Genomic DNA, 24,336 nt, shown 5'->3' on the forward strand with positions numbered 1-24,336 from the left:
GCTAAACTAAACTAAGCATACAGCGACAATTTCCTAATTTAACCCCCAACATAATGCAAATAAGGTGGTGCCCTTAAAATAACTATAAATTGTTACCATTATTCTGACCTTTACTTCTTTGAGCTAGTACTTTATTATATGCTAAAGAGTAGATTATAATGTATACACTTTTATTATTTTTAAATACACTAGAAATATTCTGATTCCAGAAGTCAAGTCTGTGCAAGCATCAGATTCCAAACGATGCAATAAGGAGAACTGGAGCTTAATTCAACAATGCCATCAGTCGAAAACGTGTGACGGGCTACTGGTTCATAAAGACTGCCTGTTCTTTGAGTCTTTAACTGCTTGGATATGACTGTTTCATTAATATGAACGTTTATTTCATTGCTTTTCTAGTCATATAGCCTATATGAAACCTTGTAAATTTTTTAGTGTTATTTTAACGACCATGAAAACAACGGTCTTAGATTTCTGTAAAATAACAGACATTTTAAATTTATCATTATACTGCATGATTCAAAGGAACGTTCGTATTATTATAATTTAGTACAAAAAGTGTTGCACTTCAAAAGTAGAGCTGGCTTAAAATTAAACTTCGCAGCCTACAATTCCTAGAATATTCAGCCATAGTATATTACCTTAAATACCTTTGGATTAATTGCTTAAGTTTTCTTTCTTACATTTAGAAAAGAAAAAAGATACTATGTTTTTAATTAAATTGAATCTGTATTGAGTATTTGTTCACAATAATTATATCTTATGATGAAAACAACCACATTGATATACAACCAAACGTCTTTAATATCAAATAAGTTCTATTTTTTGCCATAGTACATTATGTCATTAGTTCGATTTGAGATTTGAAGTAATGGGTTATAGTACTAAACACTTTAAATAAATCGATACAACGAAGAACTAAGGATCCAGCATAATGTAATGACACACAGACGGTAAGCTCTAAAATCAATAGGATTCTTTCTTGGACCAGGAGGAACCTAAGTACCAAATGTTTGAAGTCTCTAGGACTTTCTGACCCAAAATTAATAGCATTTCTTCTTGGACTAAGATATATATCATCATAAATATGATATCATCAATGACCTGTTCAGATCGTAATAAATTAATCAAATATGCTAAAGGAAACAAAATTTTTACTTTCCTTTAAATTGTATCTATGTATTACGCATAAACCTCTAAAATCTGCTTCTTTTTTCTTATTTCTTCTATCTGAAGACTTATCTACTCTCAGTATCAGTCATAACAAAGGACAGTTTTTATTAAAATGACTTTGATGAATACTCTTTAGTGGATGACAGTGGCCGACTTAATTGCCTAATGGGACTGTATTGCAAACTTTAATTACTGGCAGTAATATAATATAAAAATAAATAAATAAAATAAATTTTAGACGTGAAATTATATTTATTGTTTGAATCCATGAGTACTTTCACAATAATAATGTATTACTAATCCGTTAATTTTTGTATAAAGCCAAATGAAAAATTGTTGTATAATATTAAACATTTTACAGATAGCAGATATAAAAAACAAATCATGTAATGAAATAAATACTATCAGAAACAAAAGTTTTATAACAACTGATTAGTTAGGTTTCTGAGTTATTTTAAATACTTTGAATAGAGTCTAAAAATATATATAAAAGAATACGATTATATATTTATACAGTAGGTTTATATGGTTCACCCTATGTAATACGGTGTATAAATAACGTTTCCGCTTTTCTTTTGTTTGCTTCATATCAACTTTGTTTTATTTTATCTCTCAGAACTTCACTTTTGAAGATCTGTTCATTTTGTGTAGAATTATTATTTTACAGCTGCACGTTGCGTCAGCTGTGTCATAATATTGAAAAGCAGATGACTGAAGCAAACACGTTTTTCATCCTGTAAGGCTATATGAAATGGAAGAATAGTTAAAGGCTGTTCTCCGTTTCTTCCCACAGTTATTTTATAGATACGAAAATAATAAAACTTTAATATAAACACATTTACAGGTCCTATTGTATAAATAAATGGTTTAAAAGTTTTTCTTTTTAATAGAAACCTCCTCTACTAGAATTCCATTACAGAGTTTAATACTATTCTCCTGAATTCAACTTAACCATCTCAGACGGTTACAATCTTAACGTTCCACAAAACACTGAATTGGTATACATGGTATGTTGCATTTATTTATTTTTAGGTAGTTGACTTATTTTATACAGTAGTTGTAGCAATGAATTTTGATACAGTGTTTTTAATGCCTTGAAGGATTGTAAAACTTTATTTTGTGATCACATTTATTACTTTAAATTCAATTTACTTTGGTTTCCATTCACTCACGAGTCAGAATCATGAATGCAATCTGCTTTCATTATCTTTTATCTGTGTTAACATTTTCAATAAAAGATTTCAATGTTATCACGAAACAAAACTATTATTTAAGTTCATTTGCCTTTAATATTGATCTCCCTCTGAGGATACAGTAATTCCTAAAGTTAGCATATAGTTATGAAAGATATACTATGTATATAATTTTTTATGAATATTTAAATTAACAGTATTTATTGCTTAGAAACTCATAATCCTAATATGTAAAATTTAATTAAACATTGTATCTATAAATTACATCGATAAAGTACAATTTACATTAATTATGTATCGAATTTAATATTTAATATTAAGACCACTTCAAATTAATTTATACTATGTACACATGTTAATTCAGGCGGCTAGCTTGGATACACGAAAATGCATGCTTGACGAACGAGTTAAGTCAAGGTTAAACTGCGAACATTACTGTCTCAGCTGACTCAGTTTGTGGTCGGCTCTCATCCGATGGGAAAGTGAGTTCCAGCTCAAATCTCGTAACCACGTGTCTCAATGGAAGATCTTTATTAAATGTTGTATATTTTAAACATAATATAGTAACTATTTATTGAGACAAGTGGGGCATCTGTTTGACGGGAAAATTCTACTTAATACAAGATTCCTTAATTTACTCTAAATTTTACTTACTCAATTTCGTCTTTAACCAGATTTAGGGGGAATAGTTGGCACTAAATAAACGAGTGTGGCCAGCTGAAGATAGGCTACCCGCATTAGGTCACTGGCTTATTGTAACAAATTAAATCAAACAGATAAACGGGCAGGTTATCTGAGTCGAGGCGTGGCCTTGACCATGCCTTCACGATCATCCCAGAATGGTTCACTTCTTCCCGACCATCACTCTACGACTGGGCTGCCCCGGCATTTGTTACGAGGTAAATTATTCATTATTGCAATCATAGTTTGATGCATTAATTAGCATTTAACGTGATGTCTGTTTACTCTCACAAGTTAGCTATGAAGTAGAGTGGTGGTGTTAATGTAATAAAGCTTGTAAAACAGTTATATTTCACGTTGTTACATTAACCTACAATCTCATACCGATAAATGTAAATAGGTCTTATCCAAAATGTTTTTTTGTTGTTGTGTATTTATTTTTAGATCTTCGACTTGTTTTTTTTTTCAAAGTCTGCACGGATTATTTTACGGAAATGCTTTTCAAACTCAGTGTTTTAGACTATATTTCTTACATTTTGACACGAGTATACACAACGTTGTAGTAGAAATCGTGATGCCTAGTGATTAAATGATTGAGTGATAAATACAGTTTTAGTTATAAAAGTAATTGTGTTTATGTGGATGTACTCAAATAAGTAGATGCACAGTTTTATGAGTAAATTGAGTAATATCGAAATTGTGGTTTGCTTGATTCATAGTTTATTAGTAAAGGCTGTTAACGACACTGTGCCAAATATTGTAATGAAATAAAATATTATAAGTTATTGTTGTATATGTAAACATTCACGGTTTTGAAACTCATAAACTTCCAAGAAGACCTGTTATTATACCTTCGTATGTTCCCTACATTTGCTTTAGATTTGGGATAAAAGCTTCCAAATACATATTCTAGCTAAATTAAAAATATATCATAATGTAAGTAATATTCATATTTGCCGCATAACACTCACAGTATTTATTTAAAACTAATCAAGGCTGAATGTCACATTTTGTGTGTACGAAATTGTATTGTTAAGAGAATAAACGACCGCTTATAAGCAATAATAAGTAATAATAATACAATATAAATATCCCTTTTCGATATCATGTGCAATAAACCGTTGGCCCGATGTTTTTTGTTTCGAAAAACATTTTGTAAAAGAAATAATAAGCACAATTTTGCTCTAATTAGGGTGTAGAACCTGTTACAACAAAAAAACATTTTTTTCGATACTGGCTTAATTTTCAATCTTAGATTTACTGTACTTATATTATTTAATATTTTATGAAAATGTTATTTAAGGAACAGAAACCCTGTCTCCCTGGAAATTAGTACAAACATAAAAAACTATATATATATATATATATATATATATATATATATATATATATATATATATAATTTTAATAAACATTGAATCACAAAAAGTACTTGCTCCGCCGGGACTCGAACCCGAATCTCTCACAAAAAGTCCCGGCAGAGCAAGTACTTTTTGTGATTCAATGTTTATTGAAATTAAATTAGGCTATTGCCACTTATACAAATTTAATGAATATAAATAAAAGTCCTTTGACAGGTGTTTGGTCTTCCGATCATATGTTAGTTTGGTTATTTAAACACATACGTGACAGAAACAGCCAAATACAAAATAATTGAATAGTAAAAAGTAAGGGCTCTGTGGTGTAATGGTAGCACATTCACCCGGTAAGTGAGAGATCCGGGTTCGAGTCCCGGCGGAGCAAGTACTTTTTGTGATTCAATGTTTATTGAAATTAAATTAGGCTATTGCCACTTACACAAATTTATTGAATATATATATATATATATATATATATATATATATATATATTCTTAAAACTAAAGACTAAATAGGACCAATAAAATAGTTATTTTTAATTTTCACAGTTGATTTCAATACGAAAAATAAAACTAGTGGAATGTTCAGTAATGAATAAAATTGTAATTAGATTGTTTTTTTCTTTCCGCTAAAAGAAAATGCTTGTGCATGATATCCAACTATTTCCTGTAAATATAGTTCCTGTAAGAAACGCTCAGTATTGTAGAATTATGTGATGTAGAGATTAAAAAGTTGTTATAGTTACCACTTCGGTTTTCTTAAATTATAACTTCCTTTCGAGTGATAAAAAAATAATTATAACAACCTCCGTAGTTGTTTCTACAGTTTTCCGGATGGGAAGTTGCATCTTCGCTTTTGGTGTGAGAAACAACTACTCTGCTATAATTATAATTATTTTGGAATTTGAGGACGGGCATCAAACACGTGAGTTATTGTATCATGGATAAAACTAAGAACTGGATTAACTTTCCCATGACAGTTCAAGAAATAAACAATGCAAAATAGATGTGGCAAACGCGATTTAATTTGCTAACTGTTATAGAAGCATCAGACTGCACCCACGTTGAACTAAAATAGAACCATCAATGTTTGGAAATGAATACATAAATCGTTAGGGCTACGCCAGCATGAATTTTCAGGCATCGTGTATATACACGACATCAGAATTTGGAGAGGAAGTCATGTTATGGACATAATTTCTCAATATGATGCTCTGCTTGTTTGATTGGCGATTTTGGATACAGTATCTCTCCATAATAAATCACACATTGAAACCACCTTAAGACAATAATCAGCACTCATTAAATCGCATTCATGCTAAAGAAAGAGTGATAGTAGAAAGAGTGTTCGGGCACCCCAAGAAGAAAATTACCAATACCTGAAAACAGAATGCGAGTGCCGTTAGAGAGAGTACCAAATTTAGTAGTCTGCTGTGCTGCACAATGTTTCAAGGCACCTCGAAGACCCACATTTCAGGATTTTGATGAGGGTGTGGATGAAGTCGGACTTGTTGAGGAAGAGGGTATAGAGAGGTTCACAAGAACATAGCAACGAAGCGACATAGTAAACAAAAGGGAAATGATACGTTAATTTTTATTTAAATGCAGATATACAGTACATTTATACATTTACTGTAATTTTATAAAATATATGTGGTTTTTTGTGTTTCTGGTTATTTTTTTCATGTTTAATTGAATTTAAATTTAAATGGTAGTAAATTTTTAAATTTATACATATAAGTTGTATCTACCCGTAGATATATCTTTAGTTTTCCTGGACAGTCGTAGTTATATCTAATAAGTGTTTATCGTTTGTACAATCACTTAGATTCGAAACAAAGCTATTTCTACAACTTATACTTTTCCTGTCATTTTATAAATCTTAATGTAGTTTATTTTTCCTATTATATATATTTCTACAACGTTCTTTCTACTAATTAGTTCCTCCGTTTTAATAACTCCTGCTTGTTTAAACTTTGGAACTAAACGGTTCAGTTCATATTACTGCACTTTAAGGTATAGTGTTAGATTTTTATTTATAAGTAAATATCAGAAATTGTATACCCGTATGTTGATGGAATATTGGTATCTAATTTGAGTAGTGATATTGGTATATTGTTCATTTTGTAGAATATTGTCTACTTGTAAGTACTTGTTTTGGTAAAAGTTTAATAAGATCTAAAACTGTTAGCTACAAGGCGGAGAGTAATAAAACTGGCAAACTTCTTTGTATTCCAAGCTATAAAACCCTGTTTCTCAATAAGTAGTAATGTTTCCACATGCTTGTGGTTAGTTTCCTGGCAATCGCACGATTACGTATATCAGTATTTTAAGTATTGAAAAGACGTTTTTCTTTAACTAACTGTATTATAGAATCCATAGTGTTTTTTTATCCGATTTGATACGTTATCATTGTAGTTAATATTGATTTGAGTGAAATGTTTACCTACTTCTAGAAAAGAAGACATTATACAAGTAATTATATCGATATGGTCCTTTTGTATTCGTCCAGTGGTAGTTATTAAATTACAGAACCAGTTTTAATGGATTTCTAAAAAATACAAATTATTTAAAACTGGTGTAACACAATTTATGCAGTATTTTCATTTAATTAAACTAAAAAGTGAAAACATCGAACACAAAAAACCAATCGTATCGATTTTGTGGGTCGGATTTCCCTGTATTACTCGAGAAGATAAAAAAAATATATTTCTATGTCTTTCTTTCCGTACGATACCTAGAAAATTAACAGGGACTTGTACTCTTGAAACTTTGCTCGAAGCTTTATTTCTATACAAGGAATATTGGGTTAGATGATGGTGCATGTCACTCTATTATATTTTGCTGAGCAATAGCGAACATTTTTTTATTGGTCCTAGGGGTGTAGCAAGGAGAAAATCATAACACAGACAAATTTGTAAACAGCTTTGATTGAAATAAAACAACAATTCATCATGTAGTATTTGATAGATTGAGTGGTAAGACTTCGTTACATTCCATCGGTTCCTTCGATACTCAGTAGTGTTAGTTTATTTGTACATAGACAAAATAGAGTTCAATGATGGTGCACGTCTCTCCATGAGGTTCAGCTGTCTGAGTGAACGTTGTGAAGTTTCTTTTCTATCAGATTGCGTCCCTATCTACAAATATCTCTGTACGCAGGATATCTTGAAAATGAAATGATCTATCGGTAGCCTGCTGTGCGACACGTGGTGCGGTGTACACTACTTCGTATTGCGAATTAAAACCCCTTTTATTTTTCAGAGTCTCCATTAAATAGTTTCCGGCAAGGCAGATTGTACCTCTATTTATGACTCATAATTTCATAGAGGGTACAACCACTTACATACATAAATAATGATAATAGCTAATAATAATGATAACACCGTAGTTACAGCTATATATACTGTATAACTGAGGACATGGAACTAGTTATTACATTGGCTACTGATATTATATTATGTATTAAACCTAAGGACTGTTTCATTTCGTTGGTTATATAAATTGTCAAGACTACAATAAGTGAATTGTTTGTACACACTGGTTACTGTTGCGACTGATATTTACAATATTCTCTTTAATTTAATGCTACTGGAAATTGGGGTATCATATCGGTTTTAAATAATTACGTCTTCTCAATATATATATATATATATAATATATATATATATATATATATATATTATTTATGCTTAATAATTAGTTCCTTATTCCCTTATTAACTGTTTAACAGGTTTGTTAAAGGTGGTTTATTTTAACTTTAAAAACCTAATCTACTCTTAAAATGCCCAAGATCCAAGTCACAGATATATTCTGCATATATTTGAAATTTTTTTGGTACTGGGTTATAAATACATTAGTACAAGCTTTGAATATTACATGCTTTTACATAATAAACATTACTTTTATATTTTTATTACTCGCTTTAATAACTAAGAATCTCATAAGATTCATTTTATTGATATATTTGTATTATTATTTTAAAAATAAACTAGCCTAAATTTGTTTAATGTTTTTAAAGTTTGTATTATTCTAAAAAGGGGCACATTATCATTTATTTAATCTGTTACTTGATGCACTATTTAAATTATTATTATGTTTGTATCAAACGTCATAACACTGAGTAATTGAAGTTCAAAGTTGGATGGATTAACATTTTCACGATAACGTACATGTGTATTATCATTCAAATTATCCCTCGTATCTGAATAAATACGAATAAATACATTTTATTAAACCATACGAAGCTATTCAAGAGTAGCAATGTGTGATTTACTAAAACTTACGACATGGTAACCCGGTTTTTATCACTTAGTATAATAATTTATATTTGATATATTGAAAGACACAAATAACAATCGATATAAATGCATCTAAAATACTAAATGAATATCTACTAAAAATCATATGTTTCAAACTAATTAATACAATGACAATCTTTTATTAATAAAAGAGCCATAAACACCTTGTAAGCAACGGCAAACAATCTTAAATGTAATAAGGTAACCTTGACAACGAGGCAAACAAATAGAACTATTTCGTTTAGTTTCCTAAAGTTAACAACTCTCACTTTAAATAAGATTTCGGACATTTTCCATTGTTTATACAGTATGTTATATGTTGCCACAAAATGTTTTACACTACGTTTCGAGTAAAATACATTTTGTAACATATGACGATGACAAATATCCCATATCCAATTATTCTCTTAAGCCATCCATCGTCATGGCAAACTTGAAACAATACATTGTCGCTTTTATTTAAATGAAGTCACTTTATATAAAATATTATGTAAATGTGTCAATAGTTGATACATTTACTTGTAATTGACTGTTACATCTAATTTATCAGTAGTTGATTAATCAATTATACAAATTAATTCGTAGTTAATTAGCAACATTGTTTGTTAAATCGCTAAAAACAAGGTCCGATTAATTATTGTACTCTACTCAGGCGGTATTAAAATTATTATCGCCAATATGATAAACATACGGTTGCTTATTTCTTTAGCAAAATTAGTCAAAAATAATATTTCATTCTTATTGAGTGTCCTTTAAATAAGAATGTTTACAATGTATTGTTAAAAACATTAAGTTTATAGATAATCTGTTTAAAAGTTAGTAGAAATGATTATGCCATATGGCATCAAAGCCGAGGGGTGTTATCGTGTTAATGGATTGTGACAACCCGGGAGAACGAAAGGACTTTTGAATTTCGTTATCAACAGGGTTAATCGGTTGGTTTACAATTCAGTCAGTCATGTTCCAACAACTAATAAGTCACCAGTAATACCAAGCAGCCGGTATACGGGCACATTGACACTGACCTAAGCATTTCTCTTGACGTTAACAGCTAATTAGTAATCAGTACTTTATTTGTATTTAGGTGGTTGGAAAGTGACATCCTTAGAAATATAGGTATAATACAAGCGAAAAGCGTATGTCCTTAAGCAGTATCCAAAATGAGGTCAACTAGGTTTAAATTCTAATTTAAAATTCAATTGAGTGACATCAGAAATATCACAGAAGAATAACTTCGACAAAACAATAAGCAAATAAATAATAAGATTTAAAAATACGTATTAAAAATCAACAATAACAAGAATTAAAAGAATATACAAAGAAAAATAATAACAGAATATAGGATGTTCAATAACAGGACTCTGAATAAAACTCACAATATATACTAGGACTAGTCAAATACTCATCAAGCAAATAAAAAGATTTTCACCAGACAGTTAAAGATCACAACCTATCGAATCAATCTATTGAAATTAACTTATAAGCATGTTTACCAAGATTATTAAAACAGTAACACATAAGTGTAAACAGTTAGATTTAGTTTTACTAAATCTCATAATCATTATTGGTCAAATTTTTGTTCCTTTATTAGATATGAATGAACATCTTCTCTTAGAACAAGGTTATCAGATACAATCTTAGCTTCTAATTGTAGTAGGCAAGTGTATATATATACATATTTTGACAATGAAAATGCTTTATTTGATAAACAAAGTCCTACAGCAAGCATTCCATTTGGCATCGGTGAGTATTCTAATTGCTTTCTTTTGGATTATGATAATTATGCTAACATCTGATCCATGTCCCCAAAGATGCAACCTATACAACACAATGCTGATAGAAAATGCAAGATAACAATTGTTTAAGTAGAGCTTAGGCACACCATACATCAGCTACCTTAATAAATACAATACTCTAGACCGTCTTTCACAAACAACATTTATATGATCAGACCAAGAAAACTTACTTTCAATTATTACATCAAGGGGTTTAACATGAAATACACATTAATCAGACATATGATAAATGTGAAAAGTGTACAAAATCATTTCTGTTTTACTGTCATTTAATGCTAGTTGAGTTGACTGAAACCTATCATTAGAAACTTTATCCATAAATTTATTTAACTACAATAAATCTATGAGAAATAAACAAAGTAGTATCATTAGCAAACATAATTAAATCAGACTTAATACTAGCAGGACGACTACAAAGAAGAAAGGACCACGAGCCGACCCCTGCGAAACCTCAAACTCAACCAAACGTAGAGTTAAAAGACACCCCCCAACACTAAACTTTTCTGCCCACGATCCTTTTAGTGAGATCTCAGCAGAGTAAAAGCAAGACCAGAAATTCCATAATTAGATCATTTTGAGATTAAGTTATCACGAGAGACACAGTCAAAGATCTTAGAGGTCAAAAAGGGTTGCCAAAGTGGAGGCCTTGGCATAGAAATTATTGACAACGGATCTCACCAAGAACTCAAAGTGAGCATTAACCTCTTTTTTTATAACACATTCGAAAATTTAGGAAAGAATAGAAACCACAGAGATATAGGCCGCTTTAAGTTCAGTTGAATTATTTGGCCCCTTTTTATAAACAGGTAAAATTTTTTTAAATTTTAGCAATTTGTGAAGATACCGGAAGACAGGCTTTCATTGATGCTCCACATAAGTGTTAAATGAATATATATTAGTATAGTGTATATATAAATTATTATATATATATATATATATATATATATATATATATATATATATATTATTAGTATAGTGTTTCTACCACAACACCACAGAGCCCTTACATTTTACGATTCAATTATTTTGTATTTGGCCGTATCTGCCATAAATGCGTTTAAAAAACCATACTAGGAAGACCAAATACCTGTCAAACGACTTTTATTGTTTTTTTTTAATTTATCAACCCGGCAAGTGAGAGATCGGACTTCTAGCCCCGTCGAAGCAAGTACTTTTAGTGATTCTAAAGTAAAGATTCTTATTGAAAAATTCAAGTAGTCTGTTGGTCTTTATACAAATTGTATTTATATAAAAACAGCTTTTTGAAACTTTCATATTTTTTACAACACGCAGTACACTACTGGAGGAGACTGACTTCCAGCTGGAATTGGTGACGGTTCTTGTAGTGCGATAAATAAGATCGTCTGGCGATGTATTGCATTACACATTTCCACAAAGTACGTCATCAATAGTGTGTATGAATTGGGCTGAAAACCCTTCAGGTGAAACCCTGGGCGATACAGTCGATGTCAAGCTTATCTCAGAAGCAATAATGGACCAAGCAATTTTAAATTTGTTATTTAATTAAATTTTCATTGGCCCTAAGTTTAGCATATTTCAGTTCCCATTTATATCCATTTCTTAGATTAACATAGGCTCTTCTAGCCACATCGGGATGTGTATGTAGATAACTTGTGTGGACAGTAAGAACGCGTTCTCTAACTCCCAAGTTCCTTAGAGTAGAACTTCGTTTTAGTTTCCATTGGTTTATTTGGAATTGTTCTTGTTTTAAAAGGGCATTATATATTATACGCAAGACAAAAATTATATAAAGAAATCAATCACACATATTACACGCAAATCAAGCTAGTGCATGTCAAATAGAACTTTAGATAGCATATCAATAATAAGTTGCTTAAAGGATCTTATTACAATTTCTTTCTTATGATCTACTCTAGAAATACTTAAAAGGAGTGGAGTGTAACTTCAATAACGTTGAGATCAGATAAACATTCTGGTAGAACTTTGACCTTCAAATTTATGTCCCTAATATTTGTAACAATATTGTCAACACAGGATTTACCTCTTGTTGATTCATCCAGTAACCACCTGCAGTCCACCGATCATAACAGGTCCTTCAGGATACACACTCTTATCTTAATTCAGTCCTTAATCTGAATATTCCAGTCACCGCACAGCACAATCGAGAGTTTAAATGTATTGAAATAGACAAGCAAATATTCAAGTATATCCAGAAAAGTACCAAAATCTCCTGAAGGAGGCCTATATAAAGAGCTACAATGATTAGTTTAACGTCAGTTAAGGAAACAGCTGCTACTTCAAAGTTTATCTTTTTGCAAAAAAGTGCAACTTCAATAGGTGAGGAAATAATTTCGTGACGCAAATAGCTTCCAAACACTCCCACCAATAAGATTACTTCGGCAGAATATTCTTGATTGGATAAAGTCGTGGATTTTTTAAATATGACGTGTATTCTCGCGACACACAGAGCCAAGAAATATTGGTGCCACTTATATTATAAGCGTGTCACATTTATATATTAGAAATTGTACCATAGAACATAGAGTGCACCTTCCATACATATATGCAATTCTAGAACTTGATTGTTATTCACTAGGCCTAGTCTTCTTTTCTTCAAGGTAACAGAATCTAAGATCTTCGGTAGCCTAAAAATCGTCTTCGTGGTGGCACAAATTCATTAAATAGCATATTTTAGTCCCAGAAATCAGGATTAAAAATCTCCTGAAAACTATCCTCACTCACACCAATCTTGAAAGATTTGTAGTCTTCAAATTTAAGCTTCATATCAAAACAGACAAATCCATAACATAGGAGATTTTCAAGTACTCTTCGATGCTTTCTTTGGTAAAATTTAGATCGAACCGAGACACAAAAACCACAGTGGTTTTTTATTACTATTTCCCTTAGTATTGTGGCTCTCTTGAGAGCCAATCTTGTCCTTCTAGATTGATAAGCTTAAAATCCATCATTCGCACAATCCTCTTCAGGCTTTGGCCTATTTTCAGACATAGATTTATTTTTACTATAACTACTATTACAGTAACTATATTAGTTATTTAGTAATTAGCAGTAATAGCAATATGGCCTCCCTGAATGGGACTATATTGCTATTACTTATCACAGAAATCTGTTTTGTTGGCCACAAAACTTTATTTGAATTAGACTTACCATTATTAGGCCAAGAGTTTTCTATAGCCTTGGTAGAGGCAGCATTCTGTAAACGCCATTGAAACTGGGATTTAATTCCTGATCTACGCTAGATTTTACAACTGTTTCAGTATTACTTCTTTAATAAATAATGTGTCCATTCTTTGGCTTAATATTAGACTATTTTCACTCTGAATTACGAATTAGTTAAGAAAAATATTTAATATAGTAGGCCAATCATAGTCTCGACAAATTTTTCATATTTTCTAAATAGTATGTCAAACGTATTCTTACATAGCTGACAGAATCATTTAACTTGGTCAGCGATGTCATTAATTACAACATCGTCAATAGCAATACAGGCAGCGTAACATATAAGATGACAAAATCCATCACACTGCATGGCCAGGTTGACGGATAGTGAATATTTACATTTTTTAAAGGGCGTATCACAAACTTAAATTTCATCATTGCTTTTTCGTTTAACATATTCAGTTCCAATCCGCTTCTTTCATTTCGAATTTTCATTTCGCATGCAGAAACCTCGCTGATAGCAAGAGTAATCTAATATTTCTCGTGGGATACGAGATTTTATCATATTTCAAAACAACGGTTGATAGACAACACTATATATACATATATATATATATATATATATATATATATATATATATATATAATTTATTTCAATAATTATATATATATATTGTAGTGTATATATATATATATATATATATATATATATATACACACTGTATGCAGAAAATAAACGCGCAGAGGCTTCTTTAAACAATAAAAGGAAAAGATTTCACATAATCCTTTAATATTTCGACTAATTGTAGTTTTCAAAAAGGTTACAAAAGAAGAAAATATACACTTTTTATACACACTCTTTTATTATATACACTTTTTGTATCCTTTTTTGCTTATATAAACTTTTTATATCCTTTTTTTTCTTTCATTGTGTGTATATATATATATATATATATATATATATATATATATATATATATATATAGGTGGTTTATTATATATATATAACCCTGGTAACATTGTACCGGCAACTTGAACTCACAATAAAAAAGTACATTAACCAGGAACGCGAAGATTTTATTATTCAAACCGCAGAAAAATCACTTACGTAGGCCGACTTACAAGCTATGGTTTGGTAGAGGCACGAGGGCATGTCCCGCTCCCGGACAATAGGCCCTCACAACTAAATACTAAGTGCTGGTACAAATCTTTATGGCAACATCAAACTCCTCCAAAGGGTAAACTAGAGTTGTATATAGAGATCGAAGTGATCTACGCGTAGATAGAAAGCGTGGTCATTGTTCAGATTCAGATGAATATACTAGAAGAAAATACAGTGTAACAAGCCTATTGAAAAAAACCCATGCCTAAATTAATATATTGTTATCATTAGACATAAAGAAGAAGGGAAACCTCTAAGTAGGGTTAGCCCATTCTTGATGAATAAAGCCTTAGTCTGAGCAGGTGGACAGCCAAAATTAGTCAAAACAATATAAATGGAGCATTGATGGCCGAAGCGGTAAATGACAATTACTGAAAATGGACAGCTTTTTCAATGAAATTCCTGTGGTCGTTGAGTCTCACAAATCTCTCAACACATCGAAATGAACTGTCTTTAGTCTAGATTTATTTGATGTTGCTGCGGATGAAATCAAGCAAGAAATAAGCAGTTGCCAGTTTGCTGATGTGGTGAGAATTATGAAAAACGAAAGAGTAGTTCTTTGATCTTTTCAGTGCCTTACCCACCTATTTACATAAAAGCAGGTTATTTGTCGCTTCAATATGTGCCCTATCTTTAGATGTGTTATAAGTGCCAGAAGTTCGGTTACTCAAGTGCCAAGAATTACACAATGACAAAGCCTGTACCATCATACTAGGTATATATTGTATAACATAGATATTGTAAAAACAGCATCGATCTGTCGCTTCCAATTCTCGGAAAATAATACATTGTAAGACTCTTGGTGTAATTGGAAAACGTAAAACTATTAGTATATTTATTTTTTGGACGAGATCTTTTAACATCGTCAATATTAGTTAAATATTAATTTTAATTTCCCCATCTGCACTTTGGAAATGCCCTAACGTTTGAATAATTATGTAATAACATTTTTCCTTACAACATGTTATTTATTTCCTCCAACACAAAAATGACTACAGTTTAAACTGGATCTATTGAAGTGATCGTTCTAAATTTTCACATTCTACTATTGACTTTTTAATATAACTTACTGTAATTGAGCATTTATGTCGAATTGTATCGGCATGTTGCCTTTTTGAACAAATTCACGAGATTTTGGAAATGTATTAGTCTAATATACCAATAACGATTATTCTACCAGCAACAGTTGGTGAAGAGTAAATTTAATAATATTTTATCTCAGAGGTGTAATATTTTCTATAAAAAGTTTAATTTATTTTCAGATGAATCTGGTGTGGGTGGCGTTATTTGTGCTCGCTGCAGGGAAAAGTGACTGCGCGCGCATTCTTGTTATGCAACCTCACAATGCCAGGAGTCACAGTATAGTTGTGGAGCCATTGTTTGAGGAACTGGCTTCTAGAGGACACCACCTTACATTAGTCACCAGTTTCCCACATAAACCTCCTCTACCAAATTTGTACGAGATAGACGTGTCTTACAGGCTAAGACCTATGATCAGCAATTTCAGTTTTGAAGCAATCAATAAATTAATGCCAAACGCTTTCCAATCCCCACTGTTCATGTCAGACCTCGAGCTGTACCTGTGCAACAATTCGTATTCCGAACCACAGGTCCAAAAACTGTTGGATTCAGACGAAAAATTCGATTTAGTGATAACAGAAATTTTCTCTTCCGACTGTTTTGCCCCACTCGCTCACAGATTTAATGCCCCTCTCGTTTCAGTCGTGACAAGCTGTTCTCTGCCGTGGGTGGCCGATAGGGTTGGCCTCCCTGATAATCCGTCTTACATCCCCAACTATCTCGCTGGACTCCCCACCAACATGGACTTATACCAAAGAGTGTACAACACCGTCTTGTTAGTCTGGGCTAAATTGGTCCACAGGTATTACGCTTTACCTCAGTCACAAAATATGGCCAATGAAGTATACGGTAGTTCTACTCCACCTATAAACGAACTAATTAAGAATACATCATTAGTTTTGGTCAACAGTCACATTTCTCTATCTCTCAGCCGTCCTTTTCCTCCTAATGTCGTAGAGATTGGAGGTATACATATACGAAACACCTCGAACTCATTGCCGAAGGTAAATAACTATTTTATTATCAATCATTACCAAGTACTCATAGAGTAATTGTGAAATGGTGATAATATTCAAATTCCTGTTATATATTGCCACCCCGAGAATGTAGTTGATTTGGTCCAAGCCAAGCTTTATCGTAAAAGGGAGCAATTTGAGGAAAACAAATTTTGGCTTGTTTAATGGGATATGTCAATAGTATATCGTCTCATTTCACGTTCCACAATTGCTCATCATTCTCCTTTTGCTTGTTCTCATACTAATATAAAGTCAAACTGGAAAATTGTTAAAAGAATATGTTAAGATAGACGATTAGATTTAAATCTATTCAGACGGACGTCGATTCAAGATTTCAGGATTCACTCAGTGACAGTACTAAGCGGAATGTGAAATGGAACTAAACTCAACATGCGTACATACATTTTTATTAATAACAATATATTTTATGATATCCGTATTATAATTGTATACTTTATATTGTTGCATACTTCACATAATTCTTTGTTGAATCAACAATGTATTTAAATTTTAAAAATATTTATTCTTTCCAGGATTTGCAGGATATCTTGGACAAATCAACTCAGGGAGCTATTGTGGTCAGTTTTGGTTCTCTAGTCAGAATGTCTACCCTCCCTGAGCAGATAATCAATAAGTTTATGAAGGCATTCTCCTCTGTTCCTCAAACTGTTATTTTTAAGTATGAAGATGATCTACAAGGAGTTCCTTCAAACGTCGTTATAAGACAGTGGTTGCCGCAAAAAGAAATTCTTGGTAACTTTTATAGCCTACTAAATCCTTCATAATAACTGTAAAATGCCAGCCTAATTGTCAGTTGCATCTAATTATCTTTATAATTCTTTTAAATGTGTGTGGTGATAACCTTTATTAATTCTGTAACCTTTATTTGTTCACAAAGAGTAAATGGGATGGATAGTTCCAAAGAATTTTACACGTGTTAAAATTATTCTCATTATTTGATAAATAAGGTTTAATTTATACAGTTTTATCATCACTTATACTACTTTGCTGTATTCACCATCCAAATATATCACTAGTCATTATATCAGTATTAATTAAATGTAAATGGTGAAACACATCTTTTTATAATATATTTTTATTACAAATGTTTGGGAAAATGGTTAATTAAGAAGACAAGGCCTTATGCTATGATCTAGGGCTTAAGCTTGCTATCTGTCTAGCTTACTCGGCTGTCACAATCTAGAAGTTTATGCTGATAACTTTAACGAATAATCATTAAAGTTTAGTCTTATCTACTTCATTGTTTGCTTTTCAATGTTGAAACAAACTAATTTCAAGACTTGACATATGTGTAGCACACAAGAACGTGAGAGCGGTTTTCGGCCATGGAGGGTTGTCTAGCACAATTGAAACCGTCTATTTTGGAAAGCCTCTCATTGGTCTACCGTTTTTCGCTGATCAATATTTGAATGTAAAGGGGATGGTGAGTCTAGGAGCAGCTGTCCAACTTCACATGGATGATCTTTCAGAGGAAAACATTGGAGCAGCCATCAAAGAGGTTATTAACAATCCAAAGTAAGTTATTTTCTAAAATTATTGTAAATACGTTAGTTAGCTTTCATACACCTTAGTTAAGGATCAACAAAAGTATTTTATTTTGCTGAGTCTTGTTTATTACGTAATAGACAAAATAACACTAGAAGAACTTTCAGTCCTATAACAAAATTCACATTTCCTGAACGTTTAATGAGTAATTAAAATCGCAGCAACAACGAAATTTTATAGAATTTTTCAAAAAGATTTAAATTGTTTGTAAAATATCTAAAAGGCTAAAATTCTAACGCAGATAAATTATTGAATTATTAAATAAATTTTCAAGCATACATTTTATTCGATACCATGTTTAAACTATTTATAAATATAATCAGAGATAACAACGTCATTAACCATAACCATTATAGCTGTAGTCTTGACTGTCTGAACTTTCCCCGACCACAAGTGAAACCACAGTCATATTGAAGATTTCCGCTTTTAGATTATGCCAACCGGTATTTTTAGCTTTATGTATTTTATTTGGTTTTGTACTATTTGTTTGTGTCACTTTGTTTGTATATTTTTACTTGCATGATGATTTGTTAAACAAACATCATGTAGTTTTACCTTACTATTGACGAAATAATCAATATCACCTACAACTATAGCATAAAGATACCAGTAGGGATGAAATCTATAACTGTCCTAAAATGTAATTGGATTAGTATGATGTCATTATAAAAATTGAAAACCAAACACCTCCTCTCCCATTATCTGTTCTAACTGATCCAGAATTGGATCACCAATTCAACAAGCGAAATTAAATTATCAGCGAATCGAAACAATTAACTTACTGTTTCTCAATACCAAAGCCTACATCTCTATAAAAATTTACAATAAAGGAACCCCTTGCATTACACCATAGTGTGATCGGATCATTTTGGGACATATCACCTTGCATTTTTAAAATACTGTTCAGCTCACCAATAAATTTATTGTTTAAGAACTGCAAGAATGGATTAAGGTACTCTCATGTACATTCGTATACATTTCCTCGACCATGTAATTAAAAGGATTAACAGAAATAAATCTGTGAAATGCTCTTAGTATAATCTCAATCAGTTATCTTAATTATTTTCTTCTTAATTAATTTCAAGGACGGATTATCATGTAAACAACCGTTGATACGATATTGCCATATTAACATCTTGCTGAGCACGCAACATAGGTAAACAACCTTACTATCGGTTACAACCGGTATAATCAACGGTAGGAATATCGGAAATTACACAAGCATAAATTTTATACAACAGCTAAAGTTGAAATCCTACTATTAGGCCTACTACTATTTTTTTATTGTGTTTTATATCGACAAAAATCACACTACCCCAATCATAGGGTGGCAAGCATAAATCTGACACCCTTGGATCCTTTCTTTTGTGTTTTTGGATTAAAAAAGAATTTTCTCTTTACAAAATTAGGTTAAGACAGTACACAGTTACGTGACGTAATAGCCTGAGGAAACATTTAAAGATTAAGTATTATTCTATTAAATATTTAAATTGTATTCATTGTTTGAATAATATTGTCTGAGAACGAAAACAGGGATGGCAATTGTGTTATTATCATGTCCAGGTTTACCTAGATATGAAGAACATGCTTACTTAACAAAGTTTCTATTTACAACATAAGCAGAATATAAAGTCACATAACTCATTTGTTAAATATTCACTGTATTTTCAGATACACAGAGAATATCAGGCGACTGTCAAGGCAATTCCGGGACCGGCCTATGTCAGCAATGGAAACAGCAGTGTACTGGATAGAGTATGTCATCAGACATCAAGGGGCGCTACACTTGCGACCGGCCTCTGTCAGTCTGCCGCTCTACCAGTACTTACTACTCGACGTCATCGCAGTGCTATTTCTCCCAGTGTTCCTTCTCCTGTACTTTATCTACTTTTTGTTCTTCAGGGCTGTAGAAGTTAGTCCCAACGATCACAAGAACTATAAACTAAAGAAAAACAATTAAAAGCTCTATTGTAACTCATTTTGATACACAGAAAACACTTTTTAAATAACAAATAATACATTTAATCTTCTTATCCATTGTATTTATTAAAATTTGTTTTTAATATAAGTTTTAATTTAAAATAGACAGTACTAAATGGGTAACTACAGTTTCCTGTTTTACAAATTCTTAGATATTTAACTAAATCGAAAATTATCATATATTTGATTATATTTTTATAGTATACTCATATGATATCTACAGAACGGCTTATTACAATCTAGGGGTCTGTGTGATGGTAAAAAGTTAGTGCCACTTGTTATTTGAGTTTTTATGGGAATGTTCTAAATGTCGAGAATTACAGAATAATTGTTTATATTTCAAGTGTTTTAAGTAATAATACTATTTTAGGTATATGTTTATGTAACAGTTTTTCTTATTTTTAGCACAGTATTTCCATGGTATCTTATTACAAATTTATCATGGACTTCCTGGCTACAATATAAACTATATTTGGGTACGGAAAAGTATAAACAGTATAATATAGATAACAAAACTAAATTTACAAGTACGAAATACTGTTTTATAATGAACAAAAGAAAAGACTCATAAAAACAATAACTTACTAATTTAAAGTAATATAACCATGACAGTAATATTACTCTTTCCAATATTATGTATGCCGTTTCCTCATTGCCGAGGTATGTTTAAACATTTTTATATGGCAATTAAAAAAGTTACAATTGTTTTTAAATCACTTGAAATCTAGCAAATTATATACGTACTAACCACAACTGTAAGATACAATTTGTTCTTCAAAAACTTACCACCAAACTGAATCGTTATAATAAACAATTCGGGGTAACTATCTTAACTAAGATATGTATTATATTAAACAACTACTACTAGTGATATGTACCAATAAGAAGTGATGGTACCCATCGTGTTTAGCGTGTTATCCTTAAGGGAAAATATCTTATGTGTTATATACAATCTCTATAAATGTTGGACCAATTGAGCTAATTAGCTTTGTAAAATATTCACTGAAGACCCAGGAAGGTTTCCAAAAGAAAACTAAAAAAAGCTTCCCGAAATATTTTAGAGTTCGATCAAATATACTAACGAAAAGTAATTTAAAGTGAACTGATACAAAACAGATGTTTACACTTTTAATATCCAACCAAGGATACAGAACCATCTGTTTATAATTACATTTTTTTAAAGTTTCCATTAAGAAAAGCTTTATAACGACGTTTAAATAGTATTTCCAATGCATTAGGTGGCTTAAATTCGTCAGTGGTCCAGGATGGGGTGAAAATTTTACAATAACCGTCTTTGTAATCTGCTTGACACTTCTAAACTAATCAAGTTCTGTGTTCGAAAAGTGTCTAAAACTTTAAATGTAAACAAATGGTTCTGCTTCTTTGGTGAACTTTAGCTGAAATTGTCAACAGCTGTTTAGTGTTAATTTACTTAAATTACTTTTAGTAAATGTTTATTCTTTTCTTCTCTCTCTTTAGCTGTTTTTAACATTTCACTTCAACTTAGTTTTTTTGGATAGTGATGTTTTTGTTATTATGCTAATCTGATTACAAAAAATATCCTCCAAAATTTCAAATGTCTTTATTTACTTAAGAAAAAATATGTAATTAGTAAATATGTGAGTAGTAAGCACTTAAGCTATCAACCAATCAGATTATTAAAATAAAATTGTTTACATTAATTATTGTTATTCAAATTTCCAATAATATGACATGAGGAGACACTCTATACTCATATTTTCGAGATGATTTTTATTTAAGTGGGGCCCACTCCCACCTTAGGTCTCTAAAGAATCATCAATACGACAAATGACTAGTTAATAATTTTATTTAAGGGTTAGAGGCATTATAATAAGTAGGGAGAATATATGTGTATATACATTTTTATTTACATATGTTTACAGAGGATTATAAATAACTAATATGTAAAACAGCCATTCCCTCTCTTCCCAGCAAAGCTGTTAGTGTAAATTATCATATTGATATTTTTACTTAAATATTAAATTTTGCGAACTTATATTTAAAAGCGAATACTTTTCTCAGACAAAAAATCTAATCATTTATAAGCAGAATTAGAGACGATATATTTAATCAGTCTACCCACCTCAAGCTACTAAAAATAAATATCATTAACTGAATATCAATAATATAATATACTATATCTATGCTATCAATAACTGACCATTACAATGAGTAAAACAATTTTTAAACCTGCGTGTAGTTAAAAGCTTAAATTCACAACCTTAATAAAAGTCACGCACGGTCAATGGCCGATATCGACAGAGTGACAGGTGCAAGCACGGATACAGTCAGTCTAGTATCCGTGGGTGCAAGCTAATGCCTCGCGAAGCGGAGCGGTCCTCTGGACGACTCAATTTATTCACCAAAAGTTGGGTAAGTTTACAGCTATGACTCTTGCCCGCCCGCGCCCGCAATGCAGAAAGTAGGCCTGCACGTGAATTATGAATCGACGCACTATTTCGCAGTCGTTCACAATCCAAACTGCAATAATAAAGCTTACAAACAATATAGTTGGCCCTGGCAAATTCAAATATTCCCAACTTATTTTATAAAGTTATAAATTGCATTTTTATTTTTGCATTCCTTGGAGTCTCCTAAAATGTTCTGTCCTAGGCCTAGGCTTACTGGGACTAGTGGGAAATGCTGTAGTGTCTAATTTTTGCGGAAGTGACAGCAAAATCATAATACTATTCTATACGGTCTTATAAATACACATAGGTATGTTCTTGATTGTTTAATTTTTAATCATATTCTATGTGTGAGAGGTTGCCGGGACCCGGCTCCATTTGAGATATCCTTTAACAAACTACTGTACTATGGTTTATTTTTTATTATAATAAACATTCCCAAAAACCTTTCTGTACAGAAAATAGATAACCAATCAGAAACTCAGTTGAATTGTATGGTTTTTAATAATGTAAAAAAATCTAATTTCCAATAGTTCTCCGATCAAACCAACTGAAATATCTATACTATAATTTGAGATGGGTTTATACATTAACTCAGTATCCCAAAAACTATTTGAGATAAAACATTCTTTAAAAAAATCTTATATGCATTCAAGAATGCTCTTTTTTCTTTTTATCGATGAATAAATAATGAAATTGTGAATTTTTGACACCATATTGTAACGTTATTGTATGCCAAACCGATTATTACCTTAGACATGATATTTATATAATAATTTTTTTATAATTTATGTAATATACGTATAATCAATATCTCGGAAACCATTACAGATATAAAAATTGTTTTATTTCAAAATTTTTAGGAAATGCTCTCGGCATTCCAATGCACTTTTAGTTTTTTTTCTCTACGCACATAAATAATGGTAGAAAATACATCCCCAAACTGTTGCGTCTCGTTATTCGTCAAAGGACAACGTAGAGAGGCTTCATCTAGAACCCTAATATAAACACAGAAATTGTCAATGGTATGTCTGGGGTGAGCTATGATTATATTAAAACTACAATAATTCCACTATATCTTGCCTCGTTGCTCTAGGGTAGATTTCACATTGACTACAACAGGGAAACCACTCGGAACGCTTAACAAATTTTAAAATTTTCCTTAGCATCCGTGGCGTAAGTGATGGTCAATGGCATAAAAATACACCACTACAACCTATTCGGTTAAATTACCAGAAGAACGTCATTGACACTCTGATGTAAACTAAGAAGGCCTCCACCGTACCTTTGAAGTAATTTTAGGATATCAAAAATATTCTAATCTCTAGACTTTGTCCTGTCCCCATCCTACACAACGGATTTTGTTTATTGCCTATAATAGGGCCGTTATCCCAAAGTCAAACAAGACAAGAATCTTTCTTAATATACTAGTATTTTTTA

General features: G+C 31.3%; 1 protein-coding gene and 1 non-coding gene across 2 annotated transcripts; both read left to right on the plus strand.

The window, feature by feature from the left end:
• Positions 1 to 2,861: 2,861 nt before the first annotated feature.
• Positions 2,862 to 23,606, plus strand: LOC124354960 (UDP-glucosyltransferase 2-like). The gene is made up of 5 exons (XM_046805793.1): positions 2,862 to 3,265; positions 16,088 to 16,909; positions 17,455 to 17,674; positions 18,238 to 18,457; positions 20,159 to 23,606. Exons 1-5 carry the CDS (start codon positions 3,206 to 3,208, stop codon positions 20,445 to 20,447), a joined length of 1,611 nt encoding a protein of 536 aa, XP_046661749.1. The 5' UTR covers positions 2,862 to 3,205; the 3' UTR covers positions 20,448 to 23,606.
• Trnat-ggu lies at positions 4,720 to 4,790 on the plus strand. The gene has a single exon. It is a non-coding gene; the product is annotated as a tRNA-Thr (tRNA).
• Positions 23,607 to 24,336: the final 730 nt, after the last annotated feature.

Source organism: Homalodisca vitripennis, chromosome 2, assembly GCF_021130785.1.
Source record: "Homalodisca vitripennis isolate AUS2020 chromosome 2, UT_GWSS_2.1, whole genome shotgun sequence".
NCBI classification, from domain to species: domain Eukaryota; kingdom Metazoa; phylum Arthropoda; class Insecta; order Hemiptera; family Cicadellidae; genus Homalodisca; species Homalodisca vitripennis.